This window comes from Triturus cristatus, chromosome 7 (assembly GCF_964204655.1).
Source record: "Triturus cristatus chromosome 7, aTriCri1.1, whole genome shotgun sequence".
Lineage (NCBI taxonomy): Eukaryota > Metazoa > Chordata > Amphibia > Caudata > Salamandridae > Triturus > Triturus cristatus.
The window spans coordinates 822,983-845,064 of NC_140590.1; the positions used below are offsets into that span (position 1 = coordinate 822,983).

The 22,082-nt window shown below is 52.6% G+C and overlaps 1 protein-coding gene across 1 annotated transcript in view; it reads left to right on the forward strand.

Moving 5' to 3' along the window:
* Positions 1-21,798, forward strand: part of LOC146808656 (fish-egg lectin-like) — a 110,716-nt gene extending 88,918 nt beyond the window's left edge. The window contains exons 3-4 of the mRNA XM_085615451.1: positions 16,200-16,539; positions 20,192-21,798. Of these exons, the coding sequence (XP_085471577.1) occupies positions 16,200-16,539; positions 20,192-20,336 (485 nt within the window). The 3' untranslated portion in view covers positions 20,337-21,798. The remainder of the gene's footprint in view (positions 1-16,199; positions 16,540-20,191) is intronic.
* Positions 21,799-22,082: the final 284 nt, after the last annotated feature.

The window sequence follows — 22,082 nt, forward strand, 5'->3', positions numbered from 1 at the left end:
CCTACACTGCCTGAACACCACTGCACTCCCCTAAACCCTGAAACACTACCCCCAGCGAAACCCCCTACACTGCCAGAACACTACTGCACTGCCGTAACCCCTGAAACATCACCTCCCGAAAGAACCCCTACACCACCCGAACACCACTGCCCTAAACCCTGAAACACTACCCCCAGCACTACCCCTACACTGCCCGAACACCACTGCACTGCCCTAAACCCTGAAACATTTGCCCCAGCACGACCCCTACACTGCCCAGACACCACTGCCCTGCCCTAAACCCTGAAACACCACCCCCACCACGATTCCCTACTCAAACCGAACACCACTGCACTGCCCTAAACCCTGAAACACCAGCCCCAGCACTACCACCTACACTGCCCGAACACCACTGCCCTAAACCCTGAAACACCAGCCCCAGCACGACCCCCTACACTGCCCGAACACCACTGCACTGCCCTAAACCCTGAAACATAACCCCCAGTATGACCCCCTACACTGCCCGAACACCACTGCACTGCTCTAAACCAGGAAACAGCACATCCAGCACGACCCCCTACACTGCCCGAACACCACTGTACTGCCCTAAACCCTGAAATACTACCCCCAGCAAGAGCCCTTACACTGCCTGAACATTACTGCACCTCCCTAACTCCTGAAATATCACCTCCAGCAAGACCCCCTACACTGCCCGAACACCACTGCCCTAATCCCTGAAACACCACCCCCAGAAAGACCCCTACACTGCCCAAACACCACTGCACTGCCCTAAACCCTGAAACACCAATACCAGCACAACCCCCTACACTGCCCGAACACCACTGCTCTTCCCAAAACCCTGAAACACCAGCCCCAGCACAAACCCCTACACTGCCCGAACACCACTTCATTTCCCTAAACCCTGAAACACCAGCCCCAGCATGACCCCTACACTGCCCGAACACCACTGCACTGTCCAAAACCCTGAAACACCAGCCAGCACAACCCCTACTCTGCCCGAATACCACTCCACTGCCCTAAACCCTGAAACACCACACCCAGCACGACCCCCTTCACTGCCTGAACACCACTGCACTGCCCTAAACCCTGAAACACTACCCCCAGCGAGACGCCCTACACTGCCAGAACACTACTGCACTGCCCTAACCCCTGAAACATCACCTCCCGAAAGACCCCTTACACCGCCCGAACACCACTGCCCTAAACCCTGAAACACTACCCCCAGCACTACCCCTACACTGCCCGAACACCACTGCACTGCCCTAAACCCTGAAAAACAAGCCCCAGCACGACCCCTACACTGCCCAGACACCACTGCCCTGCCCTAAACCCTGAAACACCACCCCACCACGATTCCCTACACAAACCGAACACCACTGCACTGCCCTAAACCCTGAAACACCAGCCCCAGCACTACCCCTACACTGCCCGAACACCACTGCACTGTCCAAAACCCTGAAACACCAGCCAGCACAACCCCTACTCTGCCCGAATACCACTGCACTGCCCTAAACCCTGAAACACCACACCCAGCACGACCCCCTACACTGCCTGAACACCACTGCACTCCCCTAAACCCTGAAACACTACCCCCAGCGAAACCCCCTACACTGCCAGAACACTACTGCACTGCCGTAACCCCTGAAACATCACCTCCCGAAAGACCCCCTACACCACCCGAACACTACTGCCCTAAACCCTGAAACACTACCCCCAGCACTACCTCTACACTGCCCGAACACCACTGCACTGCCCTAAACCCTGAAACACATGCCCCAGCACGATTCCCTACACAAACCGAACACCACTGCACTGCCCTAAACCCTGAAACACCAGCCCCAGCACTACCACCTACACTGCCCGAACACCACTGCCCTAAACCCTGAAACACCAGCCCCAGCATGACCCCCTACACTGCCCGAACACCACTGCACTGCCCTAAACCCTGAAACACCAGCCCCAGAATGATCCCCCTACATTGCCCAAACACCACTGCCCTGCCCTAAACCCTGAAACACCACCCCACCACGATTCCCTAAACAAACCGAACACCACTGCACTGCCCTAAACCCTGAAACACCAGCCCCAGCACTACCCCTACACTGCCCGAACACCACTGCACTGTCCAAAACCCTGAAACACCAGCCAGCACAACCCCTACTCTGCCCGAATACCACTGCACTGCCCTAAACCCTGAAACACCACACCCAGCACGACCCCCTACACTGCCTGAACACCACTGCACTCCCCTAAACCCTGAAACACTACCCCCAGCGAAACCCCCTACACTGCCAGAACACTACTGCACTGCCGTAACCCCTGAAACATCACCTCCCGAAAGACCCCCTACACCACCCAAACACTACTGCCCTAAACCCTGAAACACTACCCCCAGCACTACCTCTACACTGCCCGAACACCACTGCACTGCCCTAAACCCTGAAACACATGCCCCAGCACGATTCCCTACACAAACCGAACACCACTGCACTGCCCTAAACCCTGAAACACCAGCCCCAGCACTACCACCTACACTGCCCGAACACCACTGCCCTAAACCCTGAAACACCAGCCCCAGCACGACCCCCTGCACTGCCCGAACACCACTGCACTGCCCTAAACCCTGAAACACCAGCCCCAGAATGATCCCCCTACATTGCCCAAACACCACTGCACTGCCCTAAACCCTGAAATATAACCCCCAGTACGACTCCCTACACTGCCCTGAAATATCACCTCCAGCAAGACCCCCTACACTGCAAGAACACCACTGCCCTAAACCATAAAACACCACCCCCAGCAAGGCCCTTACACTGCCCGAACACCACTGCACTGCCCTAAACCCTGAAACACCAACCCCAACACAACCCTCTACACTTCCCGAACACCACTGCTCCTCCCAAAACCCTGAAACACCAGTCCCAGCACGACCCCCTACACTGCCCAAACACCACTGCACTGTCCTAAACCCTGAAACACCAGCCAGCACAACCCCTACACTGCCCGAACACCACTGCCCTGCCCTAAACCCCGCAAACACCACCCCCAGCACAACCTGCCAAACTGTCCGAACACCACTGCACTGCCCTAAAACCTGAAACACCAGCCCCAACACGACCCCCTACACTGCCCGAACACCACTGCACTGCCCTAAACCCTGAAACACCAGCCCCAGCATGACCCCCTACATTGCCCAAACACCACTGCACTGCCCTAAATCCTGAAACACCAGCCCCAGCACAACCCCCTACACTGCCTGAACACCACTGCACTGCCCTAAACCCTGAAATATAACCCCCAGTACGACTCCCTACACTGCCTGAACACCACTGCACTGCCCTAAACCCTGAGACACTACCCCCAGCAAGACCCCCTACACTGCCCAAACACTACAGCACTGCCCTAACCCCTAAACTATCACCTCCAGCAAGACCCCCTACACTGCCCGAACACCACTGCCCGAAACCATAAAACACCACCCCCAGCAAGACTCTTACACTGCCCAAACAGCACTGCACTGCCCTAAACCATGAAACACCAGCCCCAGCATGACCCCTACACTGCCCAAACACCACTGCCCTCCCCTAAACCCTGAAACACCACCCCCACCACGATTCCCTACACTAACCAAACACCACTGCACTGCCCTAAAACCTGAAACACCAGCCCCAGCACGACCTGCCAAACTGCCTGTATACCAATGTACTGCCCTAAACCCTGAAATACCAGCCAGCACGACCCCCTACACTGTCCGAACACCACTGCAATGCCCTAAACCCTGAAACAGAAACCCCAGAATGACCCCCTACACTGCCCGAACACCACTGCACTGCCCTAAACCACACGAAACACCATGCTCAGCAAGACCCCCATACACTGCCCGAACACCACTGCTCTAATCCTGAAACACCACCCCCAGCATGACTCCATACACTGCCCGAACACCACTGCATGCCCTAAATCCTGAAACAACGGCCCCAGCACGACCTGCTAAACTGCCCGAACACCACTGCACTGCCCTAAAACCTGAAACACCAGCCCCAGCACAACCCTCTACACTGCTTGAACACCACTGCACTGCCCTAAACCCTGAAACACTAGTGCCAGCATGACCCCCTACACTGCCCGAACACCACTGCACTGCCCTAAACCCTGAAATACCACCCTCAGCAAGAGCCCCTACACTGCCCGAACACCACTGCCCTAAACCCTGAAACACCACACCCAGCACGACCCCCTACACTGCCCAAACACCACTGCACTGCCCTAACCCCTGAAATATCAACTCCAGCAAGAACCCCTACACTGCCCCAACACCACTGCCCTAATCCCTGAAACACCATCCCCAGCAATACCCCTACACTGCCAGAACACCACTGCACTGCCATAAACCCTGAAACACCAGTCCCAGAATGACCCCCTACATTGCCCAAACACCACTGCACTGCCCTAAACCCTGAAACACCAGCCCCAGCACTACCACCTACACTGCCCGAACACCACTGCCCTAAACCCTGAAACACCAGCCCCAGCACGACCCCCTACACTGCCAGAACACCTCTGCACTGCCCTAAACCCTGAAACACCAGCCCCAGAATGACCCCCTACATTGCCCAAACACCACTGCACTGCCCTAAACCCTGAAACACCAGGCCCAGCACGACCCCTACACTGCCCGAACACCACTGCACTGCCCTAAACCCTGAGACACCAGCCTCAAAATGACCCCCTACACTGCCAGAACACCACTGCACTGCCCTAAACCCTGAAATATAACCCCCAGTACGACTCCCTACACTGCCCGAACACCACGGCACTGTCCTAAACCCAGAAACACTATCCCCAGCAAGACCCCCTACACTGCTCGAACACTACAGCACTGCCCTAATCCCTGAAATATCACCTCCAGCAAGACCTCCTACACTGCACGAACACCACTGCCCTAAAACATAAAACACCACCCCCAGCAAGGCCCTTACACTGCCCGAACACCACTGCACTGCACTAAACCCTGAAACACCAACCCAGCACAACCCCCTACACTTCGCGAACACCACTGCTCATCCCAAAACCCTGAAACACCAGTCCCAGCACGACCCCCTACACTACCCGAACACCACTGCATTGCCCTAAACCCTGAAACACCAGCCCCAGCACGACCCCCTACACTGCCCGAACACCACTGCACTGTCCTAAACCCTGAAACACCAGCCAGCACAACCCCTACACTGCCCGAACACCACTTCCCTGCCCTAAACCCTGAAACACCACCCCCAGCACGACCTGCCAAACTGTCCGAACACCACTGCACTGCCCTAAAACCTGAAACACCAGCCTCAGCACGACCCCCTACACTGCCCGAACACCACTGCACTGCACTAAACCCTGAAACACCAGCCCCAGCATGACCCCCTACATTGCCCAAACACCACTGCACTGCCCTAAACCCTGAAACACCAGCCCCAGCACGACCCCTACACTGCCCGAACACCACTGCACTGCCCTAAACCCTGAGACACCAGCCCCAGAACGATCCCCTATACTGCCTGAACACCACTGCACTGCCCTAAACCCTGAAAAATAACCCCCAGTACTACTCCCTACACTGCCTGAATACCACTGCACTGCCCTAAACCCTGAGACACTACCCCCAGCAAGACCCCCTACACTGCCCAAACACTACAGCACTGCCCTAACCCCTGAAATATCACCTCCAGCAAGACCCCCTACACTGCCCGAACACCACTGCCCTAAACCATAAAACACCACCCCCAGCAAGACTCTTACACTGCCCAAACATCACTGCACTGCCCTAAACCATGAAACACCAGCCCCAGCATGGCCCCTACACTGCCCAAACACCACTGCCCTCCCCTAAACCCTGAAACACCACCCCCACCACAACTCCCTACACTAACCGAACACCACTGCACTGCCCTAAAACCTGAAACACCAGCCCCAGCACGACCTGCCAAACTGCCTGAATACCAATGTACTGCCCTAAACCCTGAAATACCAGCCAGCACGACCCCCTACACTGTCCGAACACCACTGCAATGCCCTAATCCCTGAAACAGAAACCCCAGAATGACCCCCTACACTGCCCGAACACCACTGCACTGCCCTAAACCCTGAAACACCACGCTCAGCAAGACCCCCTACACTGCCCGAACACCACTGCTCTAACCCTGAAACACCACCCCCAGCATGACTCCCTACACTGCCCGAACACCACCGCACTGCCCTAAATCCTGAAACAACGGCCCCAGCACGACCTGCCAAACTGCCCGAACACCACTGCACTGCCCTAAAACCTGAAACACCAGCCCCAGCACAACCCTCTACACTGCCCGAACACCACTGCACTGCCCTAAACCCTGAAACACTAGTGCCAGCATGACCCCCTACACTGCCCGAACACCACTGCACTGCCCTAAACCCTGAAACACCACCCTCAGCAAGACCCCCTACACTGCCCGAACACCACTGCCCTAAACCCTGAAACACCACACCCAGCACGACCCCCTACACTGCCCAAACACCACTGCACTGCCCTAACCCCTGAAATATCAACTCCAGCAAGACCCTCTACACTGCCCCAACACCACTGCCCTAATCCCTGAAACACCATCCCCAGCAATACCCCTACACTGCCAGAACACCACTGCACTGCCCTAAACCCTGAAACACCAACCCCAGCACAACCCCCTACACTGCCCGAACACCACTGCTCTTCCCAAAACCCTGAAACACCAGCCCCAGCACGACCCCCTCCACTCTCCAAACACCACTGCACTGCCCTAAACCCTGAAACACCACCCTCAGTAAGACCCCCTACACTGCCCGAACACCACTGCTCTAAACCCTGAAACACCCCCCACAGCACGACCCCCTACTCTGCCCGAACACCACTACACTGCCCTAAACCCTGAAACACCAGCCCCAGCACAACCACCTACACTGCCCGAACACCACCGCCCTGCCCTAAACCCTGAAACACCAACCGCAGCAAAACCCCCTACACTGCCCGAACACCACTGCTCTTTCCAAAACCCTGAAACACCACCCCCGCACGACCCCCTACACTGCCTGAACACCACTGCTCTGCCCTAACCCCTAAAACATCACCCCCCACATCCCCTACACTTCCCGAACAACACTGCCCTACCCTAAACCCTAAAACACAAACTCCAGAACGACCCCCTACACTGCCCAAACATCACTGCTCTGCCCTAAACCCTAAAACATGAGCCCCATTACGACCCCTACATTGCCCGAACAACCACTACACTTTCCTAAACCCTGAAACACCAGCCCCAGCATGACCCCCTACACTGCCTGAACACCACTGCACTGCCCTAAACCCTGAAACACCAGCCCCAGCATGACCCTCTACTCTGCCCGAACACCACTGCTCTGCCCTAAACCCTAAAACACCACCCCAGCACGCCCCCCTACACTGCCCATCACCACTGCACTGCGCAAAACCCTGAAACACTAGCCTCAGCACGACCCCCTATACTGCCCGAACACCACTGCACAGCCCTAAACCCTGAAACACTAGGCCCAGCACGACCCCCTACTCTGCCCGAACACCACTGCTTTGCCCAAAACCATTATGCACCACCCCAGCACGTCCCCCTACACTGCCCGAACACCACTGCACTGCCCTAAACCCTGAAACACCAACCCCAGCATGACCCCCTACACTTCCAGAATGCCACTGCCCTAAACCAAGAAACACCACCCCCAGCAAGACCCCCTACACTGCCCGAACACCACTACCCTAAACCCTGAAACATCACCCTGAGCACGAGCCCCTACTCTGCCCGAACACCACTGCACTGCCCTGAAACACCACCCCAGCACAACCCCCTACACTGCCCGAGCACCACTGCACTGCCCTAAACCCTAAAACACCAGCCCTAGCACGACCCGCTACACTGCCCGAACACCACTGCATTGCCCTAAACCCTGAAACACCAGCCCCAGCACAAACCCCTACACTGCCCGAGCACCACTGCACTGCCCTAAACCCTGAAACACCAGCCCCAGCATGACCCCCTACACTGCCCGAACACCACTGCACTGCCCTAAACCCTGAAACACCACCCCCTGCCTGACCCCCTACACTGCCCAGACACCACTGCCCTGCCCTAAACCCTGAAACACCACCCCCTGCACTACCCCCTATACTGCCCGAACAACACTGCCCTAAACCCTAAAACAGCACCCCCAGCACGACCCACTACACTGCCCAAACACCCCTACACTGCCCTAAACCCTAAAACACCACCCCCAGCATGACCCCTACATTACCCAAACACCACTGCACTACCCTAACCCTAAATCTACCCCCAGGACGACCCCCTACACTACCCAAACACCACTGCACTACCCTCCACCCTAAATCTACCCCCAGCACGACCCCTTACACTACCCAAACACCACTACACTACCCTAAACCCTAAATCTACCCTCAGCATGACCCCTACACTACCCAAACACCACTGCACTTCCCTAAACCCTAAAACACTACCCCCAGCATGACCCCCTACACAACACCAACACCACTGCACTACCCTAAACCCTAATTCACTACCCCAGCACGACCCCCTACACTACCCAAACCCCACTGCACTACCCTAAACCCTAAATCACTACCCCCAGCATGACCCCCTACAGTACACAAACATCACTGTACTGCCCTAAACCCTAAAACACTACCCCCAGCACGACCCCCTACACTACACAAACACCACTGCACAACCCTAAACTTTAAATCTACTCCAAGCACAACCCCCTACACTACACAAACATCACTGCACTACCCTAAACCCTAAAACACTACCACCAGCACGACCCCCTTCACTTCACAAACACCACTGCACTACTCTAAACCCTAAAACACTACCCCCAGCACGACCCCCTACACTACGCAAACACCACTGCACTACCCTAAACCCTAAAACATTACCCTCAGCACAACCACCTACACTACTCAAACACCACTGCACTACCCTAAACCCTAGAAGATTAACCACCACCCCATGTCCAATCCCCCTTACCTCTCACTCCTTGTGGTTCCCTTCTCCTCATCGTTCCTGCTTCATGTCGTCTCTGAGGGGCGGTGCACGTCGTTGTGAGGAAACGGAACAATCTCTGTTTCCTTACAACGACGTGGATCATCTACATTTTTTTAGAACTCATGGTCATTTACCATACATACCTTTACAACAAAATTTGTTGTAACGGCATGCGTGATAAATGACCATGCATTCTAAAAAAATGTGAAGTGATGAGTTCCGATGTACAACGCAAGCATGGTGATGCATGCATTGTAATGGTATCGCGAAGTAAAACATTCATTGTAACGGCTGTTTACCTTTCGAAGCTGGAACCTGTTCTTCAGTGAGTCATTTTTTCGATAAATTAGGAGGAAGGAATGTGTTTTTGTTACCGAAAAGTGCATTTCTGGCTGTTGTTTGTGAAAGTGTCCGTGTGGCCTGGTTTCACTTCTGGTGAGAGAGTGGAAGAGACTGTTTGGATCTAAAGGGGTTCTGCTGTTGGACGGGGCCGGCGCGACACGTCATCAGAAAACAAAGCTAATGGAAAGCGTTGTCCCCGAAGTGTGGAGCAGTGCCATGAGAGGTCAACGAGTGTGCGTCCCACCGCAGTATGACCGTACCACGTGACCCCTGTGCCACCACCAGTGTACAAAAGGCAGAAGCGGCATCCATCGCAGGTCCTCTTAAAGACTGTGTAGCACTAATTCTACATTTTAGAACTAGGGCATTTTAACTTTGTTGTTCCTGCCAGATACAAAGAGAAGATCCTTTGTTATTCAGTGCCCTCGTTACCTTTTCTGTGGGTAGAGGTGCTTGTCACTTCGCTGCCCCGCCGATGCACACGACTGGGCTCCCCACCTTGTGTACCATCTGCAGGGCCTCTGCCCTCGAATCACTGGTTTCGGTTTCTGGAGTGGTAACATAAACAGTTGCTCCCAAAGGCCTAGCCTGAACACTTAGGTGAATATCCCCTGCACCAGCATTCCGCAGAAATTCTTTCCTAGCTCTCCCACATCGGCAACGATGTCATAATAGCACGGCTCCGCTCGCAACACCGTATGACGTCATAGGAGCCATAAGAGGACCTCGTCGGCGTACTGACGTCAGTTCCACCCATTTTTTTCATGCCACCAAGGTAAACAGGTGGACCGACACATTTTCACATATATACATAGTATACTAAATATATATTACCTACTGGCGGTCGCCAGTAGGTACATATAGTAATGACCTATTTTCCATAGGAAATTTACAACATTCTATTCCCAATAACTTTGGTGCGGATTGACGAATCTTCGCGAAATTTCTAAAACGCGTGGGTCGCTCCGGTCCGCTTCTATCCTGAAAGGTTCGGGGTGATTTGTCAAGGGGGGCCGAGAAAAAAGGGGGGTCCCAAAACGTGTTTTCCTCATGCAATTTCCCTTAGGAAACTTTAGGCACGGTGTTAGAATCCGGGGTCTCTGGTTGGCGCAGGTATGCACTTGCGACAAGCAGGGACTCGTTCCTCTAAGTCAGGGCGAAGGATTACCTCTTTAAAAATAACCCCTGCTCACCCTCTAGGTAACGTGGCGCGAGCAGTCAGGCTAGATTTCCAGAGGGCATTAGGTTAAGCGCTCAAGTTGTCCAACACAATAATCACCACCCCACCACACAAAGACACAAGGCTGTATTTATAGCAAAATAAAGTTCTTTATAGATAAGATTTCTTTAGGCAGGTTGTCAAAATACAGCTCTCTTGTATAAATAATGTTCCAGTTACTTTCAAATGCTTACAGGCAGTCCACAGTTCTTAAAATGGCAAAATTGTACTTAAAATAGCTTCTTTATGGTGTCTGTGCACTTCGTAGCGCCTTGCGTACGCTCCGTATGAGGTTTTGGACGTCACTTGCCGTTTCTCACGCTTCTCGCGTGAGCACGCGTACTCGGGACGTGAACCGTACGGATCGTACCTTCGTTGGTACGCGTCGTACATGTCCGGTACGCCTCTTGCCAAAGCTCACGCTTCCCGAGAGAGCGCCGTCAATGTATCTAATGCTGGACGAGCCGTACCTTCGTCGGGACGCCTCAAACAGCTGATTTCAAACCGTACAAAAGCTCACACTTCATGCGTTAGTCGCGTAGCGGGTCTACAGCGCTAGTACGACCCGAACAAAGCAGCGGGCGGGTCGTACTTCAGCGCGCTCGCACACAGTACCTTATTTCTTGCACAAAGATGGTCGCAGCAGCTTCAGGGGTCCCTGCAGGAGCGTCCCACATCGCGTTGTCGTCCATCTTTGGCTGTGGGCGGCGGTGCTTCGTGGGGTGCTCCAGGATGGTCTCGGCCACACGATCATGGGCAGAAGAAGGAGGGGCAGCTTGGGGGCAATCTCTTCACTCAGGGGGTAAACAGGGCGTCGCAGGTCCTTACAATGCTCTCCACTTCCAGGGGTCGCAGAGGCTCGGCGCTTGGAGCCTGGTCAGGTTCTTCTTTACTTTGCGAGCTACGGCTCGGGGGGCAGTTGCTTGCTGTGCTCGGGCCAGGCAGGCCTTTACTGTGCTCACAGCAGCCCCGGTGGCAGAAGTCGCGGTGCTCAGAGAGAGGGGGACGCACAGGTTATCTGGGGTCAGCGTTCAAGGATCGTCTCCAGCAGTTTCTCTTCTCATTGGGGGAAGGTAGCGCTCACTGTTCCTGGGGCGCAGGTCAGGGGGCAAGTTCACAAGCAAGCCCTTGGAGATTGTTTAAAAGCACAAGTTGAATCAAAGTCTTTTCCTTTAGTCTTTTCCTCTCCTTCCAGCAGACAGGCACCCACTGCAGGCCAGTCTCTCAAGTAGAGGGACAGTATTCCTCCTTCAGCTTCTCCAGGTCCTTCTCCTTCAGGCAGAGGTTCGTCTTGGCGCAAACAGGATCTGATTTCTTAGGAGTAGGGCTCCTTCTTTTATAGCACAATTCTTTTGTTCTTTGTCGCCAGGGGGCCTGGGCCTGGCTCAGTCCAGTTCTGGAGCACTTTGTTGTGGTGACTCTGCTCTTTCCTTTCAGCAGCAGGGCAGAGACATCAGCCGCTCCACAGGGGGCGGAGCCGGCATTGTGGTGGCAGGGCACAGGTCTATTCAGAGTCAAAGGTGTACTCCTCCCACCCATCCTGGTGTAATCTCTCTACCCACCACCTGGCAGCCAGCCTGTCTCCTGGAATCCCCCAGCCCTGCTCCTTACTGTTACTAGGCAGAACACACACGGACTGATCAGTAAATACTAACTTTCTAAAAGTAGTATTTACAAACACAGGATATTAAAATAAACTTTACTAAAAGAAGTATTTTATTATTCTGAGTTCAGGCATACTAAACTTGACTTTCTACCATGCTCTCTGAGTCCACTGGGATTACAGCGTGTAGTAATTCCAGCAGCCCATTCTGGCCTATGGAGAGCAGGTAGCCTTCAATAGTGAAAAACGAAAATGGCTGTAATTCACTATTAAGACATGCCACACACATCAGGGCATGTCCTACCTTATGCCTACAATGCACCCTGCCCTTGGGCCTACCAGAGGGGTGACTAATATGTAGTTAAGGGAAGGTTTAGGGACTGGCAAGTAGGTGCACTTGCTCAATCAGCGCGACAGTACCAGACCGCGTGCAGGTTCTGCAGTGGCAGACCCTAGACACATTTTACTAGGCCGCTTCTGTGGGTGGCACAACCAGTGCTGCAAGCCCACCAGCAGCATTTGTATTTACAAGCCCTGGCACTCCTGGTGCACTTTACTAGGGGCTGATAGTAAACCAAATAAGCCAAACATGGACACCAATCAATGTAAACATTTTACCATAGGAGAGCATATGCACCTTAGCACTGATCAGCAGTGGTAAGGTGCCCAGAGTCATAAAACAGCCAACACCAGGTCAGAAAAAATACAGGAGGAAGGCAAAATGTTTAGGGATGACCCTGCAAAAAGGGCCAGGTCCAACACACGGCTACAGCTCGAACTGCTGAACGGAATTACACCAAATTTGGAAAAAAGGTAGCACGTGGTTCAGAAAGATCCCTTTTTGTTAAATGGTGTAAATCGGTTCAGTAGTTGCTGAGAAAATCAAAATGAAAAAAGTTTCGAAATCTATGGCCGCGCAGGATCTGCGCACCCTCACGATCACAAGCTTTATGCTAATTGGCTGTCAACACTCCAAACCAGGAAGTGTTTGCAGCCATTTTGTGCCTGTGTAGAACCGATGCACAAGAAATCAGTCAAACAAATGCGCAAAACACAAAAAGGGGGCAGGGTAGAAACATCCTGACCCCCTAGGCCTGCTTAGGGGGTCCCACAAGGAACACCCAAGGCCCCAAAAGAATATTTAAAAAATAAATAAATCAGCATAATCCGCGGAGGATCTGCGGATCCGGATGAAAAAAATAATGAAGCACGGGCTCCAGCACTTCGTTACTATTTTGCCCCCGGATGGGCCAAGTCCTGGGGGCAATTTTTGTATTGTAATGGGGCCCATAAGGGCCCCCCAGCCCCGGAAAGCGCCACTCCCAGGGGCTTTATAAAAATATGTGCAGGGGGGCTCACAGCCCCCCCCCAGCCCCAGGGCTCTAAATATTAAAATTGAGTGGTCCGTGACAGACCACCACCCCCCGGGGCTTTGCAAATGTGGGGAGGGGGGGCCAAGCGGCCCCCCTCTTGGAGCCCTGTCATTGGCCTGGGGACCGCCACCCCCCAGGGCCGGCTCCTGCAGTGTCCCGAGGTGCCTACCCCCGGGACACTGCTGTTTGCTATTACAGGGTGGGAGCCTCGCGGCTCGCGCCCTGCCGTAGCAAACTGCTTTGGTTTTTGGAAGAGAGAGCAGGGAATCCTGCTCTCTCTTCCAAAAACCAAAGACGATTGGTTTTCCACACGGGGAGCTGCATCGTAGCAGCTCCCAGGGTAGAAAAGCAATGCCGGCTCCCGCAGGACGCGGGGAGCCGGCGAGACCATGGGGGGATTGGGGACCCGCCCATGGTCCCCAACGGAGAGGGCCAGCCCCGGGGTATGGGTTCCCCAGGGCTATTAGTGACCCGGGAGTTGGGCCACGCGGCCCCCTCCTCAAAAATTTTGAAAAAGAAAGGCCGGCCCCGGGGAATGGGGTCCCCGGGGCCATTAATGGCCTGAGGAGGGGGGCAAGGCAGCCCCCCTCCAAATGCATATTGAAAAAAAATGGCCATACCCCGGGGATGGGGTTCCCAGGCCAATTATGGCCTCGGCAGGGGGGCCACGCGGCCCCCTTCCAAATTCTTTGGTTAAAAAAAAAAAGGGGGCAGGACCTGGGGGATGGGGTCCCCAGGGCCAATAATATTAGGAAAAGAAGGGGGGCCACACAGCACCCCCTTCTTAAAAAAAATAAAATTAAATAGACCGACATCGCGCCAGAGGCCATGCCCCCTCCTTGCAGCACTCTGCAAACGCGCCCCCTGGCACGTTTGCAGTTGGGGAACTAATTCCCCTTGAATACTGGGGGTCCCTGGGGGCCAATTAGCCCACCAGGAACCTCCAGTATGCGCCAGTGAGCTGCGTTTCAGAGAGGTGTTCTGAGGCCACGCCCCTTTTTACACTAGTCTGCAATGCAGCTCTGTGGCGCTTAATGGAGGTACCTGGTGGGCTAGTTGCACCCCAGGGACCCTCAGGATTCAAGGAGAGTTAATCCCCCAACTTAAAACACGCCAAGGGGCGCGTTTGCACAGTGGTGAAGGGAGGGGGCGGTGCCTGAATTGACATGTGTGCAAACACACCCTGTGGTGCGTTTTAAGTTGGGGACTTAATTCATCTTCAATCCTGAGGGTCCCTCTAGGTACCTCCAGTAAGCGCCATGGAGCTGTGTTGCAGAGTGTTGTAAAAAGGGGCATGGCCTCTGAACACCTCTCTACAACGCAGCTTTCTGGCGCATACTGGAGGTACATGGTGGGCTAGTTGGCCCCCAGGGACCCTCAGGATTGAAGAGGAATTCATTCCCCAACTTAAAACGCGCCACAGGGCGTGTTTGCAGACATGTCACCTCAGGCCCCACCCCCCTCCTTCACCATTAAGCAAACGCGCCCCCTGGCGAGTTGTAAGTTGGGGAATTAATTCCCCTTCAATAGTGAGGGTCCCTGAGGGCCAAATAGTCCTCCAGGTATCTTCAGTTTGCGCCAGTGAGCTGCATTGCAGAGAGGTGTTTAGAGGCCACGCCCCTTTTTACACCTCTCTGCAACGCAGCTCTGTGGCGCTTAATGGAGGTACCTGGTGGGCTGGTTGCACCCCAGGGACCCTCAGGATTCAAGGGGAGTTAATCCCCCAACTTAAAATGTGCCACGGGGTGCGTTTGCACAGTCGTGAAGGGAGGGGGCGGGGCCTGAGTTGACATGTGTGCAAACACACCCTGTGGCACGTTTTAAGTTGGGGAATTAATTCATCTTCAATCCTGAGGGTCCCTGGGGGCCAACTAGCCCACCAGGAATGAGAAAAGATGCCAGTAAATTGAACATAAAACACATGACTCACATGCAGCATACCTCAGTGGATGACAAAAGATGGGACTGTGTGTAGGCTGCCACCTTTTCATTTTAGGGAGATGGCGATTACTCACTAAAGTCCACCCTACTCAGTCTACCAAGCAGCCCATGGATGGTTCACCCCTCCTTCCTGGGTCTCTCTCTTTGTGGTCAAAGCCTTAATGCTCGACCACAACTCCAAGCCAAGACAGAGGTCTGTGAGCTGCAGGGTCCGCAGGACGAGTCAAGCTGCTCCCACACGGCTGCAGCTATGTGCTCTCTCTTGTTTGCCTCATGGCTATGTCTGTGCGATACAAAAAATACATACAGATATACCTATGGCAAGATTTCTCTTAAACACTTCAAATAAAGACCCCTGGGCATTTGATGCCTCACCTATTGCATTGGAAGAATGACCATTTATTGCACAACACACTTTTCATAAAATAACCAGTGGTGGTTGGAACCAGTGTCTCAGATACACAGCAGGGAGGTGCAACTGCTGGGTGCCACCAACAAGGCAGGGCTTTGCAGCATTGCTGAACACATTGCACCTGCTGGTGATCATTTCCTGCTGCTCACATACTCTTCCCATAAATGGTGAAGGAATATATTTAGGGTGTTTTTGGTCTTACCATTTCTTACCTTTGTTTCAGGGTTGCTGAAGCAGATTGATGCTGGTGGAGCGCAGTTTGTAGCAGGGGCCAACACCAATGACGACATTTTCTGCCTGGGTGAAAGTGCCACGGTGTCAGCGAATGGCGGCTCTCCATTGCCCTGGACCAACATTCCAGGGAGCCTCAAGTACTACAGCTGTGGCCCTCTGGGCTGCTGGGGAGTGAACTCAGCCAATGACATCTACTACCGATCCGACACAAGCCCAAACTCCTGCGCTGGCACCAGCTGGCAAGCCATCAGTGGTAGTCTTGTCATGATTGAAGTTGGGCGCGATGGGTCTGTATACGGAGTCAACAGCGGGGGTGAACTGTATCGAAGGTAAAGTCATGAGAATTGAAGAAAATGCTGATTGTCTGCTATTGTTGCGAGAGACAGACATGCATGCTGATGCGGGGCGAGGACCATCAGCCGTAGCTACTCTGAGTCTGTAAATAAAGGGCTGCCAGGAATTGCCGTCACAACAGTTTGTGTCAATGCATTCACTGTTTGGTGCGGACTCCATCAGCAGAACAGAGCCCTGCACCAAGCAGTTTTCTCTTTCTATTTTCAAAAATAAGAACAAAACTCTCCCATCCCATGGTGAGGTGAGCATTTAGCAGTTTTCACTGTCCGCTCATATAAACATAGCATACATTCCAATCTGTAGAATTCCATTTAAGTGAAACAGATTGCAAGGTCAACAGTGAGTGAGACCACTCAGGTCCACAACAGCACAAGTCATTAGATTATAATTCCTGTTCACCTACTTAGCCGGGAAGAAGCCAATGTGCAGGAATATATGTAGCTTTTTCTGCACACCACATCCTTGCATCACATGCCTTGGTTATTAATAGTGGAGCTTGATTTAGAGGAACATTCTAACACATCCTGCAATTTGGGTCTATATTTTAAACAAAAAACTTGAACATGGGCAGCAAAGCTCTAATCCAGGGACAGTTTTACATAATTTAACTTGCCACATCCTTAATTAACCTACATTTAAACTTAATACCTGCACTCCAATAGACCGTATAGGAATCCATACGTCTCGCACCCAAAGGACAGATATCTACAGCAAAGGCATCCATGGACAGTTATCCACACATCTCCTCTTCTTCTGACTTCCAATCTCACAAAGACTGCCCGGACATCATCCGCTACTGTATACCCACCACCTACCTGAAACATGACCCCACCAAAACCTCTCAGTACACCAGGCATCCTACACTCTTTTCCTTGGAGGTCAATGCAGACGTGTGTCCCTCCCATACCCACCACCTACCTGAAACATGACCCCACCAAAACCTCTCAGTACACCAGGCATCCTACACTCTTCTCCTTGGAGGTCAATGCAGAAGTGAGTCCCTGCTGCTGCCTTGAAGTGCACTCTCTGCTTGAGCTGTGAGTAAAGCAGAAGTGAATCCCTCCCATACCCCCCACCTCCATGAAGCTTGATCCCACAAACGTCTCAGTACACCAGGCAGTCTACACTCTGCTCCTTGGAGGTCAATGCAGACGTGTGTCCCTACCATACCCACCACCTACCTGAAACATGACCCCACCAAAACCTCTCAGTACACCAGGCATCCTACACTCTGCTCCTTGGAGGTCAATGCAGACGTGTGTCCCTCCCATACCCACCACCTACCTGAAACATGACCCCACCAAAACCTCTCAGTACACCAGGCATCCTACACTCTTCTCCTTGGAGGTCAATCCAGTAGTGAGTCCCTGCTGCTGCCTTGAAGTGCACTCTCTGCTGGAGCTGTGAGTAAAGCAGAGCCCAAATATACTCAATATAATGAATTTTACTTGTCAGGGGTTAGTCATAGGAGAGTGGCCACTGTGCCTATCCCAGAGGATCACATCTTTGCTACTCCTTTGAATGCACATCATGCATTGCCAAGCCCATACACAATGGGAAACGTGCCAGAGTGATCCAAAATGCTACCCAGTACCCGCCGAGCATCAATCCTCTCCCTCCCAGACTGTGATCTGAAACACCAGACCAGACCCCTGATCACCCACAGGAGCGGGGGTCACAGGTCCGTCTCCAATATCATGACATTACCTTCCAGCGAGAGACGCAGGGGGATCATTTATCGAACTAACCCACCACTCTGCCCAGTCACTGCCTGTCACTCATCCGCTGAAGCACTTCTCGAACCACCCCTCCCCTCACATGCACCGACACTCCACCAAAGCTTCCACCTTCTCTTAGGCCTCTACCAAATCCCCTCAAATGACTCTTAACCGACAGGCACCCTTGCACAGACACGCTCTGTCAATCTTCACCATGCCCCCCCAAAAATAGCAAGCCTCCAGCCCGCTCCCTTGCTCACCAGCTAGACCTCACCTGTCTTTGGTGACGTCAAACCCATTGCATGTTTCTGCCTGAAGGATGCAGTGCTCTTCTGCCTGGGATGTGCGCCCCTCCTTTCTGGCTTCTATGCTATGTAGGGGGACCCCTGCTCTGCCACTGCTGTTACAAGTAAAGCCCTGTCTCTTCATGCACGGCAGGGTGGTAGCCTTCCACTTTTGTCTCTCACCAGTGCTGGCCAGGTGCCCACCCCAGCTCCACCATAACTGACAGGCACCAAGCAGCAGAAGTGCCATGTTCTCCAGCTCCATCCAGATGACCAGCAGTGGTCCCGCTCCCACCTCAGAGGTGCTGGGACTTGAAACTCCCTTGTGCAGCTGCTGATTGAGCAGTACCTGCATCCACCACAGGGCCCAGCAGCTGCATGGGGATGGCTTAGTGCTAAGCTGTGCTGCTAGTTACGACAAGGTATGTGTGGACATGGGAGCCATAGGGTCAGCAGGTAGTTGAGCCGGTGGCAACAGCTGGCACTCAGGCTCATGACCCAAGTCCACACTGTGTGTGGCCTAAGCCCATGGAGACTGTGACGTGAAGCTTTTAACCAGCGGTGTTTGCTATTCACCTTTCACTAAGATGGATGTGTGTCAGGTTTCTTGGTGATCTCACACTATGCATGGCTGCTTGGTCCTGAAGAGAATGGGCTGGTTAGAAGATGTGTGCTGTTGTTGGCCACCCACAACCACTGCCATGAATTAGGAATTGCTCTTGAGAAATGCATGTTGCACAAATACAAAGTTGGTGCCACTGCATTGTCTAGAGTGCAATCACTCACTAGATTGTGGTCACGTTCTACTGTAAAGTAAGGCTAGTTTCCTCATGTACTGGTTCTGTAAGGCACAACACTGGAATGGACAAGAAAGCACAAATAGCCCTAAATAGATGTGCTTAGTCCATATCTGCCTGAAGCTAGGATACATGTAACACAACTTTGCTCTTTGAGGGAGGGCATTACCCTCCATGTGATGTACAGTTGTGTAGCTGCCTGTGCGTAGACACCGAGCGGGTTATTTATGAGAGACTTGCATCATGAAGTCATGCAAAGCCACTCTGCTTGGCTTTGAGTGGCCTCATAAATCTTCAATAAGGCGACACAACACAAATCGTTGCGTCACCTTACGCTGTGCTTGGTAGACATTTCAAGGTCAGTGCAGTGGGTGTTTCCATGCAACACCCATGGAATTTGACGCTGCCCCAGATTTACAAAGTCTTGTAAACCTGGGGAAGCACCAAATCTGTACATCTCCCAAGGTGAGGTGTAACGAGGTTAAATATTTTTATTTCTCCTCAATTTTTCCTCCTGCTATGTCTGCTGAATCCTGCAGCACACATAGAAAGAGTAAAATGCCAACACAATCCATTACAACGCATACCCCAACACAACAAACAATTTACAATTCTAACTCCACTTTGGGGAATGCGTTGTAATAGTTTGTGGTGTAAAGCCCTATGTTGTAAAAGATTTTGCGGTGTGAAAAATGTGGGGTAATGGCATACAGAGTAATGCATGCGGGGTAAAGGATGTCTCCCACCATGTGCTGGGGGTGATCTTGTAATGCATATCTGAATTAGAAGATGTCAATATCTCTATTAAACATCATCTAACCATTTCAGGGACGGAATAACAGCAATTGCACCGACTGGAACCAGCTGGACCAATCTGCAATACCAGAACCGAAAGTTCAGGCACGTGTCGGCGGACCTCGGCCTGATCTGGGTGATCACCACAGATCAAAAGATCTTTAGATGTGAAGCTTAGATCCGAGGCAAGAAGAAGGACCCCTGCAACTAAATACAGATCACAAAATCTGCGGAACCTTTTCCTTCTGTCATTGGGACGTGTGTGCACTTTATGATTATGATTAAACCTCTGTTGCATTTTAATACCTCTCTTGCACCTCCCCCTCTCTCTTTATCTCTGTCGCTCTATGGGGGATATTCTCAGGACCGTGGGATAATCATCGCCAAAATAGGTTAACGCAATTTTTCAAATCGCTGTCTATCGTGGGAAAATAACTCTGTGTTAACGTCGTATTCTCAACACGGTGGTAGCATGCGATAGTTTCCCGATAATGCGTCAAATGTCCACGATAAAAGTACCGGGACAGCGATAACAATCTCAATCCGAACGTGAAAAAAGTTGCGATGGGCCCAACCGCGATAAAAAAATCTGCTATAAGCTGCGCCAGGCCTGCAATTCACAGTCAGGCAGGAAAAATCACTATAAAAGCAGAAAAAAAACACAAACAAAACCAAACCAACTGCGAAGCACAATGGAGGTAGCTGGAGCAAGTACAGAGGAAAGCCAGAACCCCACAAGCCCCACGGAGAACCAGCCTGGGACCTGGGGGGCAGGTAAGGGCAAGAAGAATAGGAAGACGCGGTTCAGCCCACAGGAAAACAGGATCCTGATAACAGAGGTCAGGAGGAGGGGTGGTCCGGGGGGTTCCGGGGGGTGGTGCCGGTGGGTGCTGTGGCCGTCTTGGGTCTCCGAGCAGCATGATATTACTAGCGTTAGTTGTCCCTCACGTCCGTGGCGATGTTTTTTGAGGCAGCTCTCGCTGGAAAACTGGTGATATCTGCAGTTTGTACCAGCTTGGGGATAGGACGATAAATCTATTGCCACTTTTGTGCCGCTAAGTGCCGATAAATAGGTGATAAGTCCTTCAGAATATGCCCCTATATCTCTCTCTCTAGGTCTGTCTGTCTCTTTCTCCCTCTCTCTCTCCCACTCTCTCTCTCTCTCTCTCTCTATGTCTCCCTCTTTTTTCTACATCTCTATCACAACCCTCTCTACAGCTCTCTGCTCCCCTCTACACCTCTCTCACTCTCTCTCCTTCCAGCTCTATCTCGCTGTCTCATTTTTCCTGTCTCTCAGCTCTCCTTTTCTTCTCTTTCTCTCTTCTTCTCTCCATGTCCATCCCTCCGCTTCTCTGCCGCCCAGCTGCGCCCTTCTCTCTCTGTCAACCTTTGCCTTTACTTCTCTTTTTTTCTTCACATGTCTTCCCTCTCCATGGCTAAGCCACTTCTCTGTTTCACATCCGTACTGCTTTGTTCATAATAATGTTCAATATCTGTTTTTTGATATCTGAAATCAATACAAAAACAAAAATCAATAATTAAAATCAAAATTAAATAAATAAATAAATAATTCAGCAATGTGCTCTTGCAGTCAGCATCTGGGCATGTGAATGAATCTTGAAATAAAATTCAGCATCGCAGCCTCCTGCAGTCTCCTCGTCTCCTTGCAGTCTCATCGCAGCCTCCTGCAGTCTCCTCGCTTCCTTGCAGTGTCATCGCAGCCTCCTGCAGTCTCGTAGCTTCCTTGCAGTCTCATCGCAGCCTCCTGCAGTCTCCTCGCTTCCTTGCAGTGTCATCGCAGCCTCCTGCAGTCTCGTTGCTTCCTTGCAGTCTCATCACAGCCTCCTGCAGTCTCCTCGCCTCCTTGCAGTCTCATCGCAGCCTCCTGCAGTCCCGTTGCTTCCTTGCAGTCTCATCACAGCCT